Raw genomic sequence first — 17,328 nt, forward strand, 5'->3', positions numbered from 1 at the left:
TACAATATTTAAAGTCACACCGCTCACACATTTTCCTGGTATGACACAAACATCCACATGAAAAACATTTCACGGAAAACAAAAAGCTTCAACCACACCATCAGAATACCTGGCTATTACTAAGAAAGGTGTTATGCATGTTGTTTTGAAGATGATCGACAATTTTTCTATCTACACAGAAGTCATATACATGCTCACATATAAAATAAATTATTGTAAAATACATTTAAAAAAATGTTTACATGGTTTAATTCTAACTGCCTAGCAAGAAAACAGCAAAAACACGATGAGCTGTGATTCGTGATTGTATAAAAAGCAGGACTTAGAGAATGAATTGGAGTAAAGAGGTGTTTACACTGACACTGAGCGGGGAGACCGAGGTCAAGTCTAAGCCTCCACACCTGTTTCCATCTGCATTAACAGAGACAGAAAGAAATAACAAGTGAGTTAGATGTTAACTTGAGGGGAGTCTGTGTTCTGATTATCTGTCTTCTTCACTAAATCACTTTTCATATCACCAGTGTTCAATTTAACTGCGCATCAACCATGACGACATAAGGTCAATCTTAACAAAACCAACACAACACGCAATCACTGTCAAACCTGCTACCGTGTATAAACCATCAACAGCACACACGCGCACAAGCACGCGCACACACACACACATCCTTAACCCCCATCCGCTGTCTGGGCCGGACTCATCTGAGCCGTTACCATGGTGACGGGACCTGGAGAGCAGGCATCACCTTAGATACCTCAAACAGATAATCTCAACTAAACATATGCACAGCAAACACACAAAACCTTGACCAGGTAACAAATCCACACACACATAACATGAACATACAACTGATAACAAAATAGCATTGAGTTTAGATAACAAACACAAGTGAATCTGAAATTCGTGGACTGTTTCAGATGATTAAACAGAGAATAGACAAAACCTACATCAAATAAAAAAATTAGTGAATCCTACAAGATCATTTGCCCACAAAAAAATCCACAAAGAAAATGAAAATAAAATCTGTTTTCTAACTGTTGTTTTAAATATTATTTTAACAAAGTAATATAAATCATCTTGTCTGGACACTATGCATTTTTGTTAATCAGAATAAATTAAATTCAGTGCAATAAATACTACTTATACAAATGTGTGTGTGTGTGTGGGGGGGGGAGCATCATTACTCCAGTCTTCAGTGTCACCTGATCCTTCAAAAATCACTCTAATATGCTGATTTGCTGCTCAAGAAATATTTCATATTCTTATCAATGTTGAAAGCAGAACAAGAAAAATAGAAATAGAAATATTTTGCAACATAGTAAATGTCTGTATTGGCCATTTTGAACAATTTAATGCATCGTTGCTAAATAAAAGTATTTAAAAAAAAAAAGAAAAACTTACTGTCACCAAATGTTTGATGGTAGGGTATATATTTATCACTTCCCCTGTTCTGTTCTGAACACTTTCAACCCTGTCAAGATAAAACTACCTCTCATTAACTCTTCAAAAATGCTCAGTGTTTAGACACCAAAAATGTCACATTTCAGTCTAGACATAAGAAAGACCAAACCATCAACCTAGAATGACAGCAGGCACAAAAACCAAATCCTTCTCTTCTCATATCTGAAGTAATACAATAGAGACTTCAGGATTACGCCAGATTATGTTCGGATGATATAATTGTGAACAATCTTGCTAGTGATCCTCTTCAGGAAATGGGATTAGACTTTGGAAAACTGACAGTGAAATGAGAAAAAAATAAACAGAAGAAAGGCAAAAATCAGAGATAAAAAAAAAAGTAGAGATATGAAAGTCTGATATGAGGGTCATCCATGAAACCTTAATGTTCAGTTTCATGACATGTATGATGTAGAATAAAAAGAAAACAGGAAGAAACACAGTCTTTACTTAGTATTTACTTTTTTGAGTAGCTGTGTGTGTGTGTGTGTGTGTGTGTTTGACTCTAGGTGTGTTTGCTGTTTGGAGGGAGTGATGGATTAAGGGATTATGGTGAGTCTGATCATGTGATTGTCATGGTCCGTGGTGACCCTGCTTACAAACAGATTACCCTGGTGAAGGTGAGGTAGCCTGATTTTCTTTCTATTTCCTACTTCTGCCACTTCATCCATCCTTTTGTCAGGACAGCCTGTCTTCTCATCCCTCATGGTTGGGCTGAAGTTTCTCCCTTCTGTGGCATCCTGTTCTGAGCCACCCGACCACTCAAACCTGCACAGAATTATTACTATTCTTATATATTCTATTCTTAAATTCTTATTATTACCCATCCAGAGGAGTGCTCTTCATCTTGACCTTTGCTTCTGGATTCTTTGACCTGGAGCTCCAGGCACACACACCTGATCTATCAATGCAGAGGTGAGTAACACAATCCCATCTCAAGAAACTGATGAGGGAAACCAAACCAAGTATAAGTTTAAAAAACAAACAGAATTTTTTATTTTATTTAGTTTTTTTTTTAAAGGAAAGAAGTTTTGCTCAAAATGTTAGATCAATCAGATGGAAATTGGTAGCACAAAAGCTTAGTCAACTCCTTAACGCTTACTCGAAAGCAGGAACTGGCCTAAAACTATCACACCCAATAACAAAATGTTGCCAAGTTTAACTGGATGAGAAACAACACAACTTCTAAACGTGTGTGAGCGAAGATTTCAGGTCCTTCAGTTTCAATTTCAATTTCAGATAGCCTATTCAAAGAAAGACAGTAATTTGACTCAGAAAGATGTCTTTGCATTCAGTTAATTACACATATAACTGGCTCTCCTCTGTGTGTGTCACGGCTATTATCTGGCATGGGTGTGTGGTCAAAATCACAACTCGAACGGGTAAAACGGGTAACGTTAACGTTACATGTTACATTTAGCATGGAAAGCCACAAATTCCTCTCCCCAAAATACATAATATACATAATAGTTATTGTTACTTCTTTTAACCCAATAACTCAACTGTGGTATTTTGTAGTAGGCTATAAAGGGTGTTTAGCAGCACCGATAAATCTGTCTCTGTCTCTCTCTTTCTCTCGTAAAGTAAATAATTACCATGCTGAAAACGATGGTTTGCAGGTTTTCCCAGACTGGCTAAGCTAGAGCTCAGCTGGTTTAGCTGGTCAGAAAGCTGGTCTCAGTCTGACCAGCCCAAAACGCCTCTCAAACGAGCCTGTGCAGGACGGGCGACTAGCTGAGGCATTTTAGGCTAGTATAATGGTTTTGCAGTAGGGTAGCAAGGACTACACGACTAGAAGAGTAGCCTATGCCAAAAAAAAAAAAAAAAAATCTACTATAAATAAAATTATAACTACCAAGTAGGCTACTGAAGTAAAAAAATAAGTATGTTTTCAAAGTACCTCGATAAATATGTCGCGCCAGTTATGAGAAGCCCTAGTAGGCTATGTGAGACAATGCTTTGCGCTCTGGCGCCCTCTGTTGAGAATTTTATTATCTGCAGACTCGTATTAGTACACTTTAAAGAGTGATTAGCGTTGAATGTGGGCAGCACTAATTAATCCTGTTAGCGATTAATTATCCTAAAGCGCCTCCCTTTGTTTCCTCTGACGTAGCGTCGCAGCTCTATCTTTTCAGTTGGTAAATAGGGAGTAGTGGTCACACTTTTACACAAGCTAATTTTTCTGTGAGTTTTATTATTATTATTATTATTATATTATTATTACAGTCTGTATACGCACAAAAGCGGTTAAACATTTCCACAGGAATAATAAATAATACATATAGGGATTATTACACACACACACACACACACACACACACACACACACACACACACACACACAACTGGTGTTGACCTTTTGTGACAATTCCCCATGATCAACATGCCCTTATGTCATGAGAATGCAGATCAAATAAAAAATGTTGAGCTGAATTCATTGTTTTCGTTAAGGACACAAACACATAACAAATCCTCACAAAAGAAATGTCTATCTATATAAAATAAGGCAATAAGCACCTCACCAAAAAGATTTCTCCAACCCTCTGTCTTTCTCTCCAGACATTATCCCTCTCCAAGGCAGCTTTTGAGTGAGTTTTTGGGTGAGGGGCCCTGAAACCTCTTGCTCAGCTCCATGGCTGGAAGAAAACACACGTTCAACCTCCTCTCCCTTTCTCATCTATTCCTCCGCCTCTGTCTCTTCACTCCTGCATGTGTCTGCGGTCCTGCCCGGGCCCCTCTGCTCGCCGGCCAGCCTTTCCTGGTGCTGTGGGGGGTTCCAGATAAAGACTGTTTGGGTCGGCCGAACCCAGCGGCATTTGGGATGGAGTGGGAAGGCCGTGTTGCAATATTTTATGAGGACACGCTAGGACTTTACCCGTATTTCACTGTGCAGGATCGTCCTGTCAACGGCGGCCTACCACAACACAGCAGCCTTGACCTTCACCTCCAGAGGGTTGAGGGCGACCTGACAGCTTCGTTACCCCAGACAGGAGCGCCTGGGCTGGGGGTGCTGCGCTGGCAGGAGTGGGCACCTCAGTGGAACAGGAACAAGGGAAACAAAGCAAAGTATCTTGTGGATTCGAGGGCACTTCTCCGGGGATTTTTTCCAGACTGGAGCGCAGAGGAAGTGGAAAAATGGTCTCAGGTGATGACAATCACAACATATAATGATATTACAAAGACTACCATTCTGAATTCTGTTGTATTAATCGATTATATGATGTCATTTCCTGTCAGGTTGACTTTGAAGCAGCAGCACAGTCCATAATGATGGAAACGCTGCGGGAGGTGAAGAGACTCCGCCCACAGAGACTATGGGGCATGGCCCCGTATCCTAACTGCTATAACTTTGACTCCACCCAGATAGCATTAGCCAATTATACTGGACGGTGCCCTGCGGCGGAAATGGCCCTTAATGATGAGCTGATGTGGCTGTGGAAGCGTAGCGGTGCCCTTTATCCAGTCCTCTCTCTGGAGAAGCTCCCAGAGGGAACCAAAGGGGCGTGGCTTTATGCAACCAATCAGATCAGAGAGGCTTTAAGAGTGGCGGCTCTTGCAGGGACTACCTCTGATCTTCCTGTGTTTCCGATGATCAAGATTGTGTACACATCCTCTAACGCCTTTCTCTCAGAGGTAATAAACAGGTTTGCCATATTTTAATAAATAGTTAATAGTGTGTGTGTCTGTGTATGTATATATATATATATATATATACACTCACCGGCCACTTTATTAGGTACCCCATGCTAGTAACGGGTTGGACCCCCTTTTGCCTTCAGAACTGCCTCAATTCTTCGTGGCATAGATTCAACAAGGTGCTGGAAGCATTCCTCAGGGAGTTTGGTCCATATTGACATGAAGGCATCACACAGTTGCCGCAGATTTGTCGGCTGCACATCCATGATGCGAATCTCCCGTTCCACCACATCCCAAAGATGCTCTATTGGGTTGAGATCTGGTGACTGTGGAGGCCATTTTAGTACAGTGAACTCATTGTCATGTTCAAGAAACCAATTTGAAATGATTAGAGCTTTGTGACATGGTGGAAGTAGCCATCAGAGGATGGGTACATGGTGGCCATAAAGGGATGGACATGGTCAGAAACAATGCTCAGGTAGGCCGTGGCATTTAAACGATGCCCAATTGGCACTAAGGGGCCTAAAGTGTGCCAGGAAAACATCCCCCACACCATTACACCACCACCACCAGCCTGCACAGTGGTAACAAGGCATGATGGTTCCATGTTCTCATTCTGTTTACGCCAAATTCTGACTCTAACATCTGAATGTCTCAACAGAAATCGAGACTCATCAGACCAGGCAACATTTTTCCAGTCTTCAACTGTTCAATTTTGGTGAGCTCTTGCAAATTGTAGCCTCTTTTTCCTATTTGTAGTGGAGATGAGTGGTACCCGGTGGAGTCTTCTGCTGTTGTAGCCCATCCGCCTCAAGGTTGTGCGTGTTGTGGCTTCACAAATGCTTTGCTGCATACCTCGGTTGTAACGAGTGGTTATTTCAGTCACTGTTGCCCTTCTATCAGCTCGAACCAGTCTGGCCATTCTCCTCTGACCTCTGGCATCAACAAGGCATTTCCGCCCACAGAACTGCCGCTCACTGGATGTTTTTTCTTTTTCGGACCATTCTCTGTAAACCCTAGAGATGGTTGTGCGTGAAAATCCCAGTAGATTAGCAGTTTCTGAAATACTCAGACCAGCCCTTCTGGCACCAACAATCATGCCACGTTCAAAGTCACTCAAATCACCTTTCTTCCCCATACTGATGCTCGGTTTGAACTGCAGGAGATTGTCTTGACCATGTCTACATGCCTAAATGCACTGAGTTGCCGCCATGTGATTGGCTGCTTAGAAATTAAGTGTTAACGAGCAGTTGGACAGGTGTACCTAATAAAGTGGCCGGTGAGTGTATATGTATATATATACAGAAAAAAGTTTTACATTTTGTGAGATAATAAAACTGAGAAATAACTTGACACTGTGATATATTTAAGTGCAATTAAAAGAACTGTGATGTATTTACATATATGTACATATATATATATATATATATATATGTACATTTGTAGGCCTACATTCTGTATAAGTTGTAACTACAAGCCAAGCCAAAATAGTCAAAATTCATAGATAACAACAAGATATATTTACGTGAAAGTAACAAGTGTAAACAAAATATAAAGTCACAAGTACAGGATATGAAGTCACAAGTGTGAGATATAAATGAGCATAAATGATATATAAAGTCAGCTGTGAGATCTCAAGTTGTAATTTTGAGATATAAAGTTGCATTTACCTCATATTCTTACTCTGCGACAGAAACAGCTTCCATAGGGAGGAGACGTAAAAATGGGTGGGAGAAATTATAACAATCAAAAGTCCCACATTATAATTAAAAGTATGTTGTACAGTATGTTACATTAGGTGAATCAGCCCTCAACATTTTTTTTGCCTCAATTTGGCCTAAAGAAGCACAATTTATGATACTATAGTTGTCTGAGTGTATTCCTGATTTGAAATGTTATTTAAACATTAAACACTTTTGGAGATTTCAGTCTTGCCCCAAGTAGATACAAGTTGTAATTGTAATTGTATGACCAAGATGGCTGTCAAGTATACTGACTATGAACTTTGTTGTTACTCTGTTTTGTACATGTATCAGACTGACCTGGTCAATACAATTGGAGAGAGTGCTGCTATGGGGGCATCTGGAGTCGTTATATGGGAAAAATCCTTAGCAGTTAAAACACAGGTAATCATTTAATCATTTGTCCATTTACACTGCCGTTCAAAAGTTTGGGGTCAGTAAGAAATTAATCCTTTTATTCAGCAAGGATGCATTAAATTGATTAAAAGTAAAGATTTTTATAATGTTACAAAAGATTTCTCTTTCACAACTTATCAAAGAATTCTTAAAGAAAATAATCATTTTTCCCACAAAAATATTAAGCAGCACAACTCTTTTCAACATCAATCACATTGAGCAACAAATCAGCATATTAGAATGATTTATGAAGGATCATGTGACACTGAAGACTGGAGTAATGATGCTGAAAATTCAGCTGTGCATCACAGAAATAAATTACATTTTCAAACAGATTGCTATTAAAAAAACAGTAACAATATTTCACAATATTACTGTAGTTACTGTATTTTTGATCAAGCAGCCTTGGTGAGCATTAGAGACTTATTTCAAAAACATTACAAACTGGTAAAAAAAAAGAAAAAAAAAAGTGTATATCCTATCTTAATTCTTTTCATTAGCCATAACAGATTGCTGTACGATTGATGATATTTATTTTATATCTGGATAAATGCCTCCTACAGAAATCCTGCTCAGAGTTTGGCTTGTACGTCCGTCAGGTTCTCGGCCCTTACGCTGTCAATGTGACCACTGCAGCACGTCTCTGTGGAGTCTTACTGTGTCAGGGCCGTGGACGCTGCGTGCGGAAGAAACCTGAGGACCCCACATACCTGCATCTTCCATCGCCCCACTTTATGCTGCTCCCAAACGGGGCAGAAGGCGTCCGCCAAACGGGGCAGAAGGCGTCCGAGCCACTGGAGAGCTTCCCACTGCTTGCGTGGACCTCTGGAAGAAGAACTTCCGCTGCCAGTGGTTCGAAGCCTTGGAGGGTGCAGCAGCAGATCAAGAATCAGGCACGGTGCTAGAAAACAGAGGGAAAATAACATCGCCAACAATAAAGACAGTGATCGAGATGAGCCAGAGTCAGAGTACAGTGCTTCCAGTGGTTCCAGTGACAGTAGTGCCAACCAAGCAGCCGGTGGACAGTGGAAGTTCTGCACTTAAAACTCCCGTAATCCTTCTCTCCTCGCTGGTTCTCTTCAGCTTCAATATGTTTGAGGTTTTGGGAGCTGGAGTGTGATGGGACAAGCCTTGACTTTGATTGCTCATTGCAAAAAATGATTTTATCATAAAAACCCAAAGGGATATCTTTGTTGAGAGAAGAGCTTCTGTGAAAGACAATCTCAGAGATGGATTTAAATCTGAATATGACTGAATGAACAGATCTGTTCTGAATCACCTGCACTTGAAAATGAACAAAATAACTGAGATACAGTTTTTTAATCTAAATACAAAAGAAATCTGAATGGTTTTTAAAACTAGCTAAGGTCAATAATGTACTGTATAAAACTAATAGTCCAAACAGACTAGCTAAGTGCCGAATAAATTTTTATACAGATAAAGTATGATATTCTTTTGTTTCTGCTTTTAATCCAAAAGACTTGAAACTAAAGTCAATACCTTATGTCTTCTTTATACCGTCTGTTTCCATCATGAATACAATTTACTTTATATCATATACTACCATTCAAAAGTTTGGTGTAAAAAAAGTGATACTTATATTCAGAAAAGATGCATTAAACTGATCAAAAGACATTTACATCGTTAAAAAAAACATTTTCTATTACAAATAAAAATGCTGTTCTCTTTACTTCTATTCATCAAAGAATCCTGAAAAATGTCAGTTTCCACAAAAATATTAACTTAACTATTTTCAACATTTATAGTAATAAGAAATATTTCTTGACCTCTAAATCAGCATATTAGAATGATTTCTGAAGGGTCATGTGACACTGAAGACTGGAGTAATGATGCTGAAAATTCAGCTTTGCCATCACAGGAATAAATTACATTTTAAAATATATTCAAATAGAAAAAAGATATATTAAATTGTAGTAATATTTCACAATTTTACTGGTTTACTGTTTGTTTATTTTTTAATCAAATAAATGCATCAGTTGCTTGGTGAGCATGAGCATAAGAGTATTCTTTCAAAAACAAAAAAAACCCTTGCTGACCCCCAACTCTTGAACGTTAGTGCAGTAGATATTAACACTTGTAGCACAAACAGTTCAGACGTGGGCAAAAAAAGTGAATTTATTTGCTCATGCTACAACGTCAAACCTGTGTAACAGGAAAGCGATATCACAATCACGAGATGTCCGGAATGCAGAGACGGGTCAGAGTGTAACTGGCCTCTATCTGCCTAAACTGAAATCTAATCAAATGTTTAGTCTCCATTTTATCTTTGACATTGAAAAAAACAGAAACCAGTCAGGTTTACACTTAATCTGAGCAGCCTGTACAGAACAACACTGTTCTCCGTCATGAAAACGTAAAGCCTTTTTAAACATTTACTGACAGATATGAATGACTACAAGGGAAATCTGGTAATTTATTAAATAAACAAATATTAACTAGAGGAGGATGATAAGAAAAACTACAATGTCCAACTCAATAATAAACACGTGCGTATCTACATGTTTACGTATCTGTGAATTCATCAGTGATAAGGGCTGACAAACACAACCTTTTTATCCACCAGTGTAACAATCTCTCTCTCTCTCTCTCTCTCTCTCTCTCTCTCTCTCTCTCTCTCTCTCTCTCTCTCTCTCTCTCTCTCTCTCTCTCTCTCTCTCTCTCTCTCTCTCTCTCTCTCTCTCTCTCTCTCTCTCTCTCTCTCTCTCTCTCTCTCTCTCTCTCTCTCTCTCTCTCTCTCTCTCTCTCTCACACACACACACACACACACACACACACACACACACACACACACACACACACACACACGATAATTTAGCCCTGAATCATAGTGCAGAGGATCCAGCTGTAACTTGGAAAACTCTGCAAAAGGAGAAAACTCGCAAAAGAACACAAATGTATGTCAAAGAGCAACAAACTATTTTAACCCTAAAAATGTAGAACAAAGAGGCAGAGAAAAATCAAGTAGATCATTCTAGCAAATTTATTTTGGTTTATATAATAATTTAAAATACACATTAATGACAGATTGTTGGACAAATCAGGGTTATAGTTAGCAAGACAGCAATAAAGAGATAGAGAGACGGCTTAAACAGGGCCAAACGGAGAAATGTAAAGATCATTTTCAAAAATAAACTTTCATCCATCCTGTTGTTTTTTTCACACCCACCTCCGATCTCTCCTCGCCTTCCTCTGATTTTTGGGGTTGTTTCTATTGGTAAACACTTGCAGACAATAAATCAATTAAGGGGACATCTGTCATGACTCTCAATATGGAAATCAAGAGCCTAAAATTCATAGACGAGCCTATACGGTGCTTGTATTAGGCATAATTCATCCAACAAATTAAAAATGTTTGCATCATTTAATTATCCTCATGTCACTCCAAACCTGTATGACTTTCTTAGAAGAAGATATTTTGAAGAACATCCTTTCCATGCAATTATTAAATGGAGACTCAAGCTTTCATGAAAGCACCATAAAAGTAGTCCATGTGATGTGTGCACAACTCTTCCCAGGTCGTACAATAGCTTTGTGTGAGAAACAGACCAAAATGTAAGTCATTATACACGTGTTATGGTATTTTGCATCTGTTTTAAAGCTTTAACTCTCCAATAACCATTCATTGTAACTGCATGGAAAAGAGCAATCAGCACATTCTTCAAAATCTCTTCTTTTGTGTTCATGGAAGAAAGAAAGTCATACAGGTTTAAAACAGCATGAGGGTAAGGAAATGATATCAGAAAATATTTTGGAACTGACCTGGGATGCATAGCATCCATCCTGCAGAAACACAGACATCCAAGTGGAACAAATTCACACAGAGCATGGCTTCCATACTGGCCAATATTGGTGTTAAACTTCTACTCTATGTCTTAAATTTGAGGCCATTACAAATAGACGCAATCTGTGAAAACACTCACCGATACGTGCGTTCACTCACTTCATAAACAGGGGCAATGGTAACACCAATCAGTTGCCCAAAAGCCACCAATGACACAGGGTCCTTCCTGTGGTCATGTGGAGGATGTTGGACGGCATGAATCACAAGGAGGAGTCAATGCTGTTTTGCCGGCGATCTTTCTAGCAGGGAGGAGCCACAACAAAAAAAGGTGCTTACAGATGTGGTCTCCGAGGGGAAGGGCAAGAACCAAGCTGTCTCTAAGGGGGCGAGCACTTGCAGAGCCTTGCTAGAAAACATTAAAATTAGCTAAATGGTTCCATTGCACAGTATGTGGCAGAATGACTGCAGAGGGCGGGGTCCTCACTCGGTTAGGGGGTGTGGTTTGTTGCCATAGTTACTTGCAGATGGTTTCCAGGGCATCAAGGGTTCGTTTGATGTCTCTGATCTGAGCAGCTAGAGTATGTATAGGTTGCATGGAGCGATCCAGCTCCTCACACCGTGCCATGAGTGTGTACATTCCCTGGAAACAAATAAACAAGCACACACAGATTAAAACTAAATAAAATAAAATTGAAAACTTCACTGAATAGATAAATCACTCTCACCTTTATACTCATGTCCACTGACTCTCCCAAACTGTCCACAGAATCTCTATATGTCTGGATATAACCCACACTTAATGCAGTCATCTGAAGAGACAAGAGATTTTCATTCATAACAGTATGTGCACTTCATAGGTTTGTATAAATGCATATGTTGGTTGTAATGAGGGTCAGCTACATAAAAAGTGACCCGAAAAAGTATTTGGACACGGAAAAAGCTTGAAAGTTTGAGGATTTCCTGTTTTTCTGCAAAAAATGTGACCTACATTGTGATCAGATTCCTATAACTACAGATAACTCGGTTCAAATGAAATATATATACATACATACATACACAACTGTTTTCAGTGTGGATGATAATAAGAATTTTTTTCTTGAGCAGCATTTAAAATTACATTTTAAAATATATAAAAATAGCAAACAGATATTTTAAATTCTATTAATTTTCACACTATTACTGTTTTTACTGTGTTTGAAAAAAATGCAGCCTTGATGAGCATAAGCATAATAAAATAAAAAATTCCAGCAAGTATTTAAGACTGGTGCTGAACCATTTCTGTGGTAGAAATCTGTGTAGCATTTCACGAATGGGCCAGGAACCAGCACTGCAATCACGTCAGTGGAAAAAGGGCAAGTGTGTAGTTGAGTGGAACTGACTTCATACAACCAATGAAAATCACCTTGAGAGCAGTTGGGTAAAAACAGGCTAAAAAATGGCTAAGTTAGTTCCGAAAAAAGAAATAGCATCTTTTGTTCACAGATTGCACTTTTTTTATATTTTGTGGCTTAATTGTCCAAGTACTTTCTTGGGTGGCTGTATTTGATACAGAGTAATACTCACATTCTGTATAGTTCCACTGAGGCTTCGCAGCATCAATTCTACACTCTGAGCCACATCCTGTGTGTGTTTATGCAGGTCTTCCAGCACTGATGGGTCAATGGGCGGAATATCAGCCGGACGACGCAAAGAGCCACGACCACGTACCACAGGCCCAGAACAGTCTGCTGCAGTGGTCATACAAAGTTTAAATATTACTGATACTGACGACAAAGGCATTGTAACAGATCAAAACTGTTTTTTGACACCCTCATATACTCACAATCAGTATCCAGACTCGGCCGCGAGCTCATTTTAATCTTCTGTTCAAGATTTTTGGCGATGAAGTGCGTAAGATCTCCATCATGGCTGACGGTTCCCTCCAATTCTAGGGCGCTGGATATGGTGGCTCTGCGTCCTTCCGGTTGGCCACCTCTAGCTCCGCCTCCACGTGCCCCGCCCCCACACGCCCCACTGATCTCATCCAGACTTTTACTGTCCTGCATGCCACGCACGACTCGATCTCGCTCTGGGACAGAGCGCACACGTACCTCCGCCATCACGTGAGCTGGGCATGGAGAATCGTCCAGGTCTGGCAGCAGAGGGGGTGTGGCCTGGTCAGGGGGAGGGGCTGGAACAAGGGGAGGGGCCTCATCAGGAGAAATGGAAGTATTTGCTTGGACTTCATCCGACGCATCGGGATTAGACCATTCTTTAGGTTCAGAGTGAGTGGGAGGGTGTTCAGTTGAGAGTGCTTCAACTGGCTGTGAATGTGCAGATTAGTTTATTTATTAACAAGGTCAAGATAAACAGCAACAGATATTTGCATCAAAAAAGTTTAATTTTGTAATTATTAATTAATTAAATGTAATTATTATTTATTATTAATTTATATAAAAATATTATTAATTATTATTATTAGATTAGTATTTATTAATTATTATTTAAATAATATATTTAATTAGTATTATTAGGTTAATATTTATTATATTGTATATTAGTATTTAATTTAATTGAGTAGCAAAGCATAGATTCATTTAACTCCTTAAATGTAGATATCATTTAATTTATAGAAATTATTTATCAATATTAAAGTAATTAAAACATTTCATAATATTATTATTATTAATATTAAGTTAGCATTTTATTACATTATATATCAGTATGTAACTGAATTAGTACCAAAGAACATTCGATTTAACCTCTTACCTGTACAGAAATAAGCGTCTCTTTCCTTTGCTTGATATCTCTCTTGTTGGCATTGTTCACCTTCTCCGCTCTCCACTCTTCCAGTTCTCTTTTAGAGCAACCGTGAGTTTGTTCGGTCTCACTGGAGAGCGTGTCCTCGTCTGTGCCATCTTCAGTTGGAATATGTCTGTACTGGGAGTGTTGAACCAGTGACTCTGTAGGCTGTGATTCTGAGTGATCTGTGTGTGGCTGGAGTGTGTGTGTGTCTCTACATGAGTCCATGTGGTGAGGTGTGTGTTTGAGAGTCTCTGATAGGGCAGGCGTCTCCATGTGAGGCTCAAAATCAGCCCCATCAATGAACTTTATCCCCTGGAGGGTGAAGCCATGAGATCCTGACCAATCAGAGGCCTTAAGAGAATCAGAGGATTCCACCCCATTGCTTGCTTCCTTCGCATCCTGACCGGTCACAGGAGAGCGGCTCATCCCTCCACCCACTGCAAAAAATAAATAAAAAGAATTTAATCATCATCAGTGATGTAAAGCTAAAGCTTTGTGATGCATGTCATATATTCTCAATAAAATGTTTACAAATTACAGTTTATCGGCTCTTTTCTATTATTTCTATCTAATTTCTATTATTACATGCCTAGTATTCTAAGTATTCTAAGGTACATTTACCATTCAAAGAGTGAAAATGATACATTTCATTAAACATTCCACATCATAAATAAATTAATCAATGTTTTCCCTCCAAAAACACAAAAGGTAGAGAAAAAAAGGCATTACAAATTATTTGTAACAGCATAAATTTTTTTTATTTTTACACAAGTACACCATGGAGAAATTAAAACAAAATAGCATATCTGATCCATTTAAGACAGTTCATTTATTATCATTGAGAAAATATTAGTTTTTAATCAATGCCAGCAAAATATTATGCCAGCAGCCATATCACCCTGTAGCCCAAGACTGGTTGCCCACTGAAGCTAAGCAGGGTTGAGCCTGATCAGTATCTGGATGGGAGACCTCCTGGGAAAACCAGGTTGCTGCTGGAAGAGGTGTTAGTGAGGCCAGCAGGGGGTGCTCACCCTGTGGTCTGTGTGGGACCTAACGCCCCAGTGTAGTGACGGGGACACTATACTGTCAAAAAGCACCGTCCTTCGGATGAGACGTTAAACCGAGGTCCTGACTTTCTGTGGTCATAAAAAGCCAAATTTGCCCCTTGGCCTCTGTCCATCATGGCCTCCTAATATTCCCCATATATACTGATTGGCTTCATCCCTCTCCACCAGTAAGCTGGTGTGTGGTGGGAGTTCTGGCGCAATACGGCTGCCGTCGCATCATCCAGGACGATGCTGCACATTGGTGGTGGTTGAGGAGATTCCCCCTTCTATGTAAAGCGCTTTGAGTGCAGAGAAAAGCGCTATATAAATCTAATGAATTATTATTATTAATCAAAATTTTGATTATATATATTCTGTTTTAATTTTAGTTAAAGTTTTGGTAATTTTGTTGCGGGTTTTTGTAATATTTATTAGTTTTTATCAGTTTTATTATTTATTATTTTAAAATTTAGCTTTTTAGTTATTTTAGTGCATCAAGTTAAACTAAATGAAAATGAGAAATGTTGCAAACTAGTTGAAATAAATACATTTTGTAATATAATAGTAAGTTTTTATATATTTTTTTATTTCAGTTAACATTTATTTTATGTAAAGTAACAAAATGTTTGTTTTTGTCTTAGTTTCAGTTAACTATAATAACCCTGACGTAAAATACGTTTATTCTTCGTTTATTAATTTTGCGAGAATAAACTCAAAACCTCATTATCGTGAATGATCTTGCAGGTTCCACGTCACGTGAACACTGAGGCATAACAGGCATTATGAATTGTCTCAGTTTCCTGCATCTGTTTTGACAGCTGTCAGTTCATTCGTTGGTCATCAATTTAATGGGACATTTACTTAGTGACATAATCACTAAAAACCTAAAAAATACAGAGTTTAGCTAGTGATAATGTGCGTGTCTCTAAAAAAAAGGAACTGAAACATATGACGCTAAAAAAATCACCAAAAACACTGATTTGCTTATATGACGGGTCTTATATGACATGGCTTAACTTACAGACGACGACATTTTCTCAATACTTTAGCATCCCTGCCAGACGAACCAGACATAGATCAGCCAAATAATAAATAGAAAGATAACAAAACTGTTTAAGGAAGCGACAATGGTCACCTGACGTTAGCTTTACGATAAGCTTTAGCTGTAGTGCTGGCCTCTGAATTCATAGTTATTCCGCGAGATATCAGCGAAAACCGGCAGCTTTACGACAATTACTGATTGAGTTTGGGTTCATTTGTCATGTTTCAACAGGATGTAATTCACTGGATGATTTATGAAGTTAAATATTTACCTGCAGCTCTTCGCCCAGGATGAAGGTTGCCAACTGAGTCCGCACCAAATATTTGTCGTATGGAAACACAACGTTGACGTTATAGTTCCGCATAACAAACAGAGATGAATCTCATGACACAGGCGTGTATTACATCGCATAGAAAAGTATTTTGTGTGTTTATATACTCATACCTTAATATAGTTATCAGAGGACTGCGTTGTAGAATTATTAAATAACAAATCTGTTAATCTATTCATTCATTTGCAGAAAAAGAGAGATGTCTAGACAGTATGTCCAGACAGACATTTAGTAGCCTACTCACATTCACCACAAGGGGCGGTAGACTCCGCCGAATCCGATTGATTCAGGTACTGGCGTAGCGTGGAGAGGGCTGTGTGTGTATTTTTACCCTGCTGTCATTTTATTGGCTTGAATTACAGGAATTGTCAACCACATCATCAAGACTTAGGCCAGCTTTGACCCTGTCACAAAACCCTGACCAAGACCAAAACCTCTAAGATCCTGTTATTATCCAAAAAAATAAAACCTACCCTTGTAATTAAGCCCTCTGAAGTAGAGCCAAAGTAATGCCGAGTCCTAGTCTTGACCCTCACATACTCTCTCTCCCTCTTTAGGGGACTGTAGTAGAGTCAACATGAAACAACATTCTCATTTTACATCTGAAGTTTGATAGGCTATAGAGCGGAACAGACAGTATATTATTCTTCAACAACAACAACAACAACAAAGTGTAGTGTGGGATATAATTATTATCCAGTGGAAATGTGTTAGATTGCGAAAGTGGCAGTTTCATAGCAGAATAGAGCAATTATTAAGAACTTTCTATAAAATAAAATAAAACATCGATAGGCCTAACACTTCCTAAACACACACAACTTCCTTAAAAACACTACATTCTTCCTCAAACACTACCAGTACCCACTTATGAGGAAGCTTTTTGACCAGGATGTGGAGTCGGAAGGACAAGTTCACCTTTGGTACGTACTACTTAATGTATAAATCCATGTTAAATATGTCGTTGTTTTGCCGTACTCTACATTAATGTTAACTTTAACATTAAATTAGCCTACAACATTAACTATTGGCAAGATTGTAGACAGACAAAAACTATTTGGCTATTGGTTAATATTTACCAATAGCCAGTGCC

General features: G+C 38.8%; 2 protein-coding genes and 1 long non-coding RNA gene across 3 annotated transcripts; 1 reads left to right on the forward strand and 2 right to left on the reverse strand.

Moving 5' to 3' along the window:
- Positions 1-1,935: 1,935 nt before the first annotated feature.
- On the reverse strand, positions 1,936-2,396 carry LOC130094572 (uncharacterized). Its single transcript, XR_008807986.1, has 2 exons — positions 2,312-2,396; positions 1,936-2,227 (listed from the first exon to the last, which is right to left on the reverse strand). It is a non-coding gene; the product is annotated as an uncharacterized LOC130094572 (long non-coding RNA).
- A 1,584-nt stretch (positions 2,397-3,980) lies between these two features.
- Positions 3,981-8,138, forward strand: si:dkey-72l14.3 (Glyco_hydro_56 domain-containing protein). Its single transcript, XM_056260841.1, has 4 exons — positions 3,981-4,604; positions 4,697-5,092; positions 7,132-7,221; positions 7,797-8,138. The coding sequence occupies exons 1-4, from the start codon at positions 4,092-4,094 to the stop codon at positions 8,136-8,138; spliced, it is 1,341 nt and encodes a 446-aa protein (XP_056116816.1). The 5' UTR covers positions 3,981-4,091.
- Positions 8,139-10,216: 2,078 nt separating this feature from the next.
- Positions 10,217-16,268, reverse strand: borcs6 (BLOC-1 related complex subunit 6). Its single transcript, XM_056260890.1, has 6 exons — positions 16,179-16,268; positions 13,784-14,256; positions 12,858-13,338; positions 12,599-12,762; positions 11,761-11,844; positions 10,217-11,675 (listed from the first exon to the last, which is right to left on the reverse strand). Exons 2-6 carry the CDS (start codon positions 14,243-14,245, stop codon positions 11,550-11,552), a joined length of 1,317 nt encoding a protein of 438 aa, XP_056116865.1. The 5' UTR covers positions 14,246-14,256; positions 16,179-16,268; the 3' UTR covers positions 10,217-11,549.
- Between the last annotated feature and the right edge of the window lie 1,060 nt (positions 16,269-17,328).

Source organism: Rhinichthys klamathensis, unplaced genomic scaffold (assembly GCF_029890125.1).
Source record: "Rhinichthys klamathensis goyatoka isolate OS25496 unplaced genomic scaffold, OSU_Roscu_1.1 h1tg000180l_1, whole genome shotgun sequence".
NCBI lineage: Eukaryota > Metazoa > Chordata > Actinopteri > Cypriniformes > Leuciscidae > Rhinichthys > Rhinichthys klamathensis.

Coding starts and splice junctions, on each gene's coding strand:
- si:dkey-72l14.3 (XM_056260841.1), top strand. CDS start 4,092: ATGGCTGGAAGAAAACACACGTTCAACCTCCTCTCCCTTTCTCATCTA. Junction 5,093..7,131: donor CTAACGCCTTTCTCTCAGAG/GTAATAAACAGG, acceptor TACATGTATCAG/ACTGACCTGGTCAATACAAT. Junction 7,222..7,796: donor CCTTAGCAGTTAAAACACAG/GTAATCATTTAA, acceptor TGCCTCCTACAG/AAATCCTGCTCAGAGTTTGG.
- borcs6 (XM_056260890.1), bottom strand. CDS start 14,245: ATGAGCCGCTCTCCTGTGACCGGTCAGGATGCGAAGGAAGCAAGCAAT. Junction 11,845..12,598: donor TCAGTGGAACTATACAGAAT/GTGAGTATTACT, acceptor TTGTCTCTTCAG/ATGACTGCATTAAGTGTGGG. Junction 11,676..11,760: donor CAGTGGACATGAGTATAAAG/GTGAGAGTGATT, acceptor ATTTGTTTCCAG/GGAATGTACACACTCATGGC.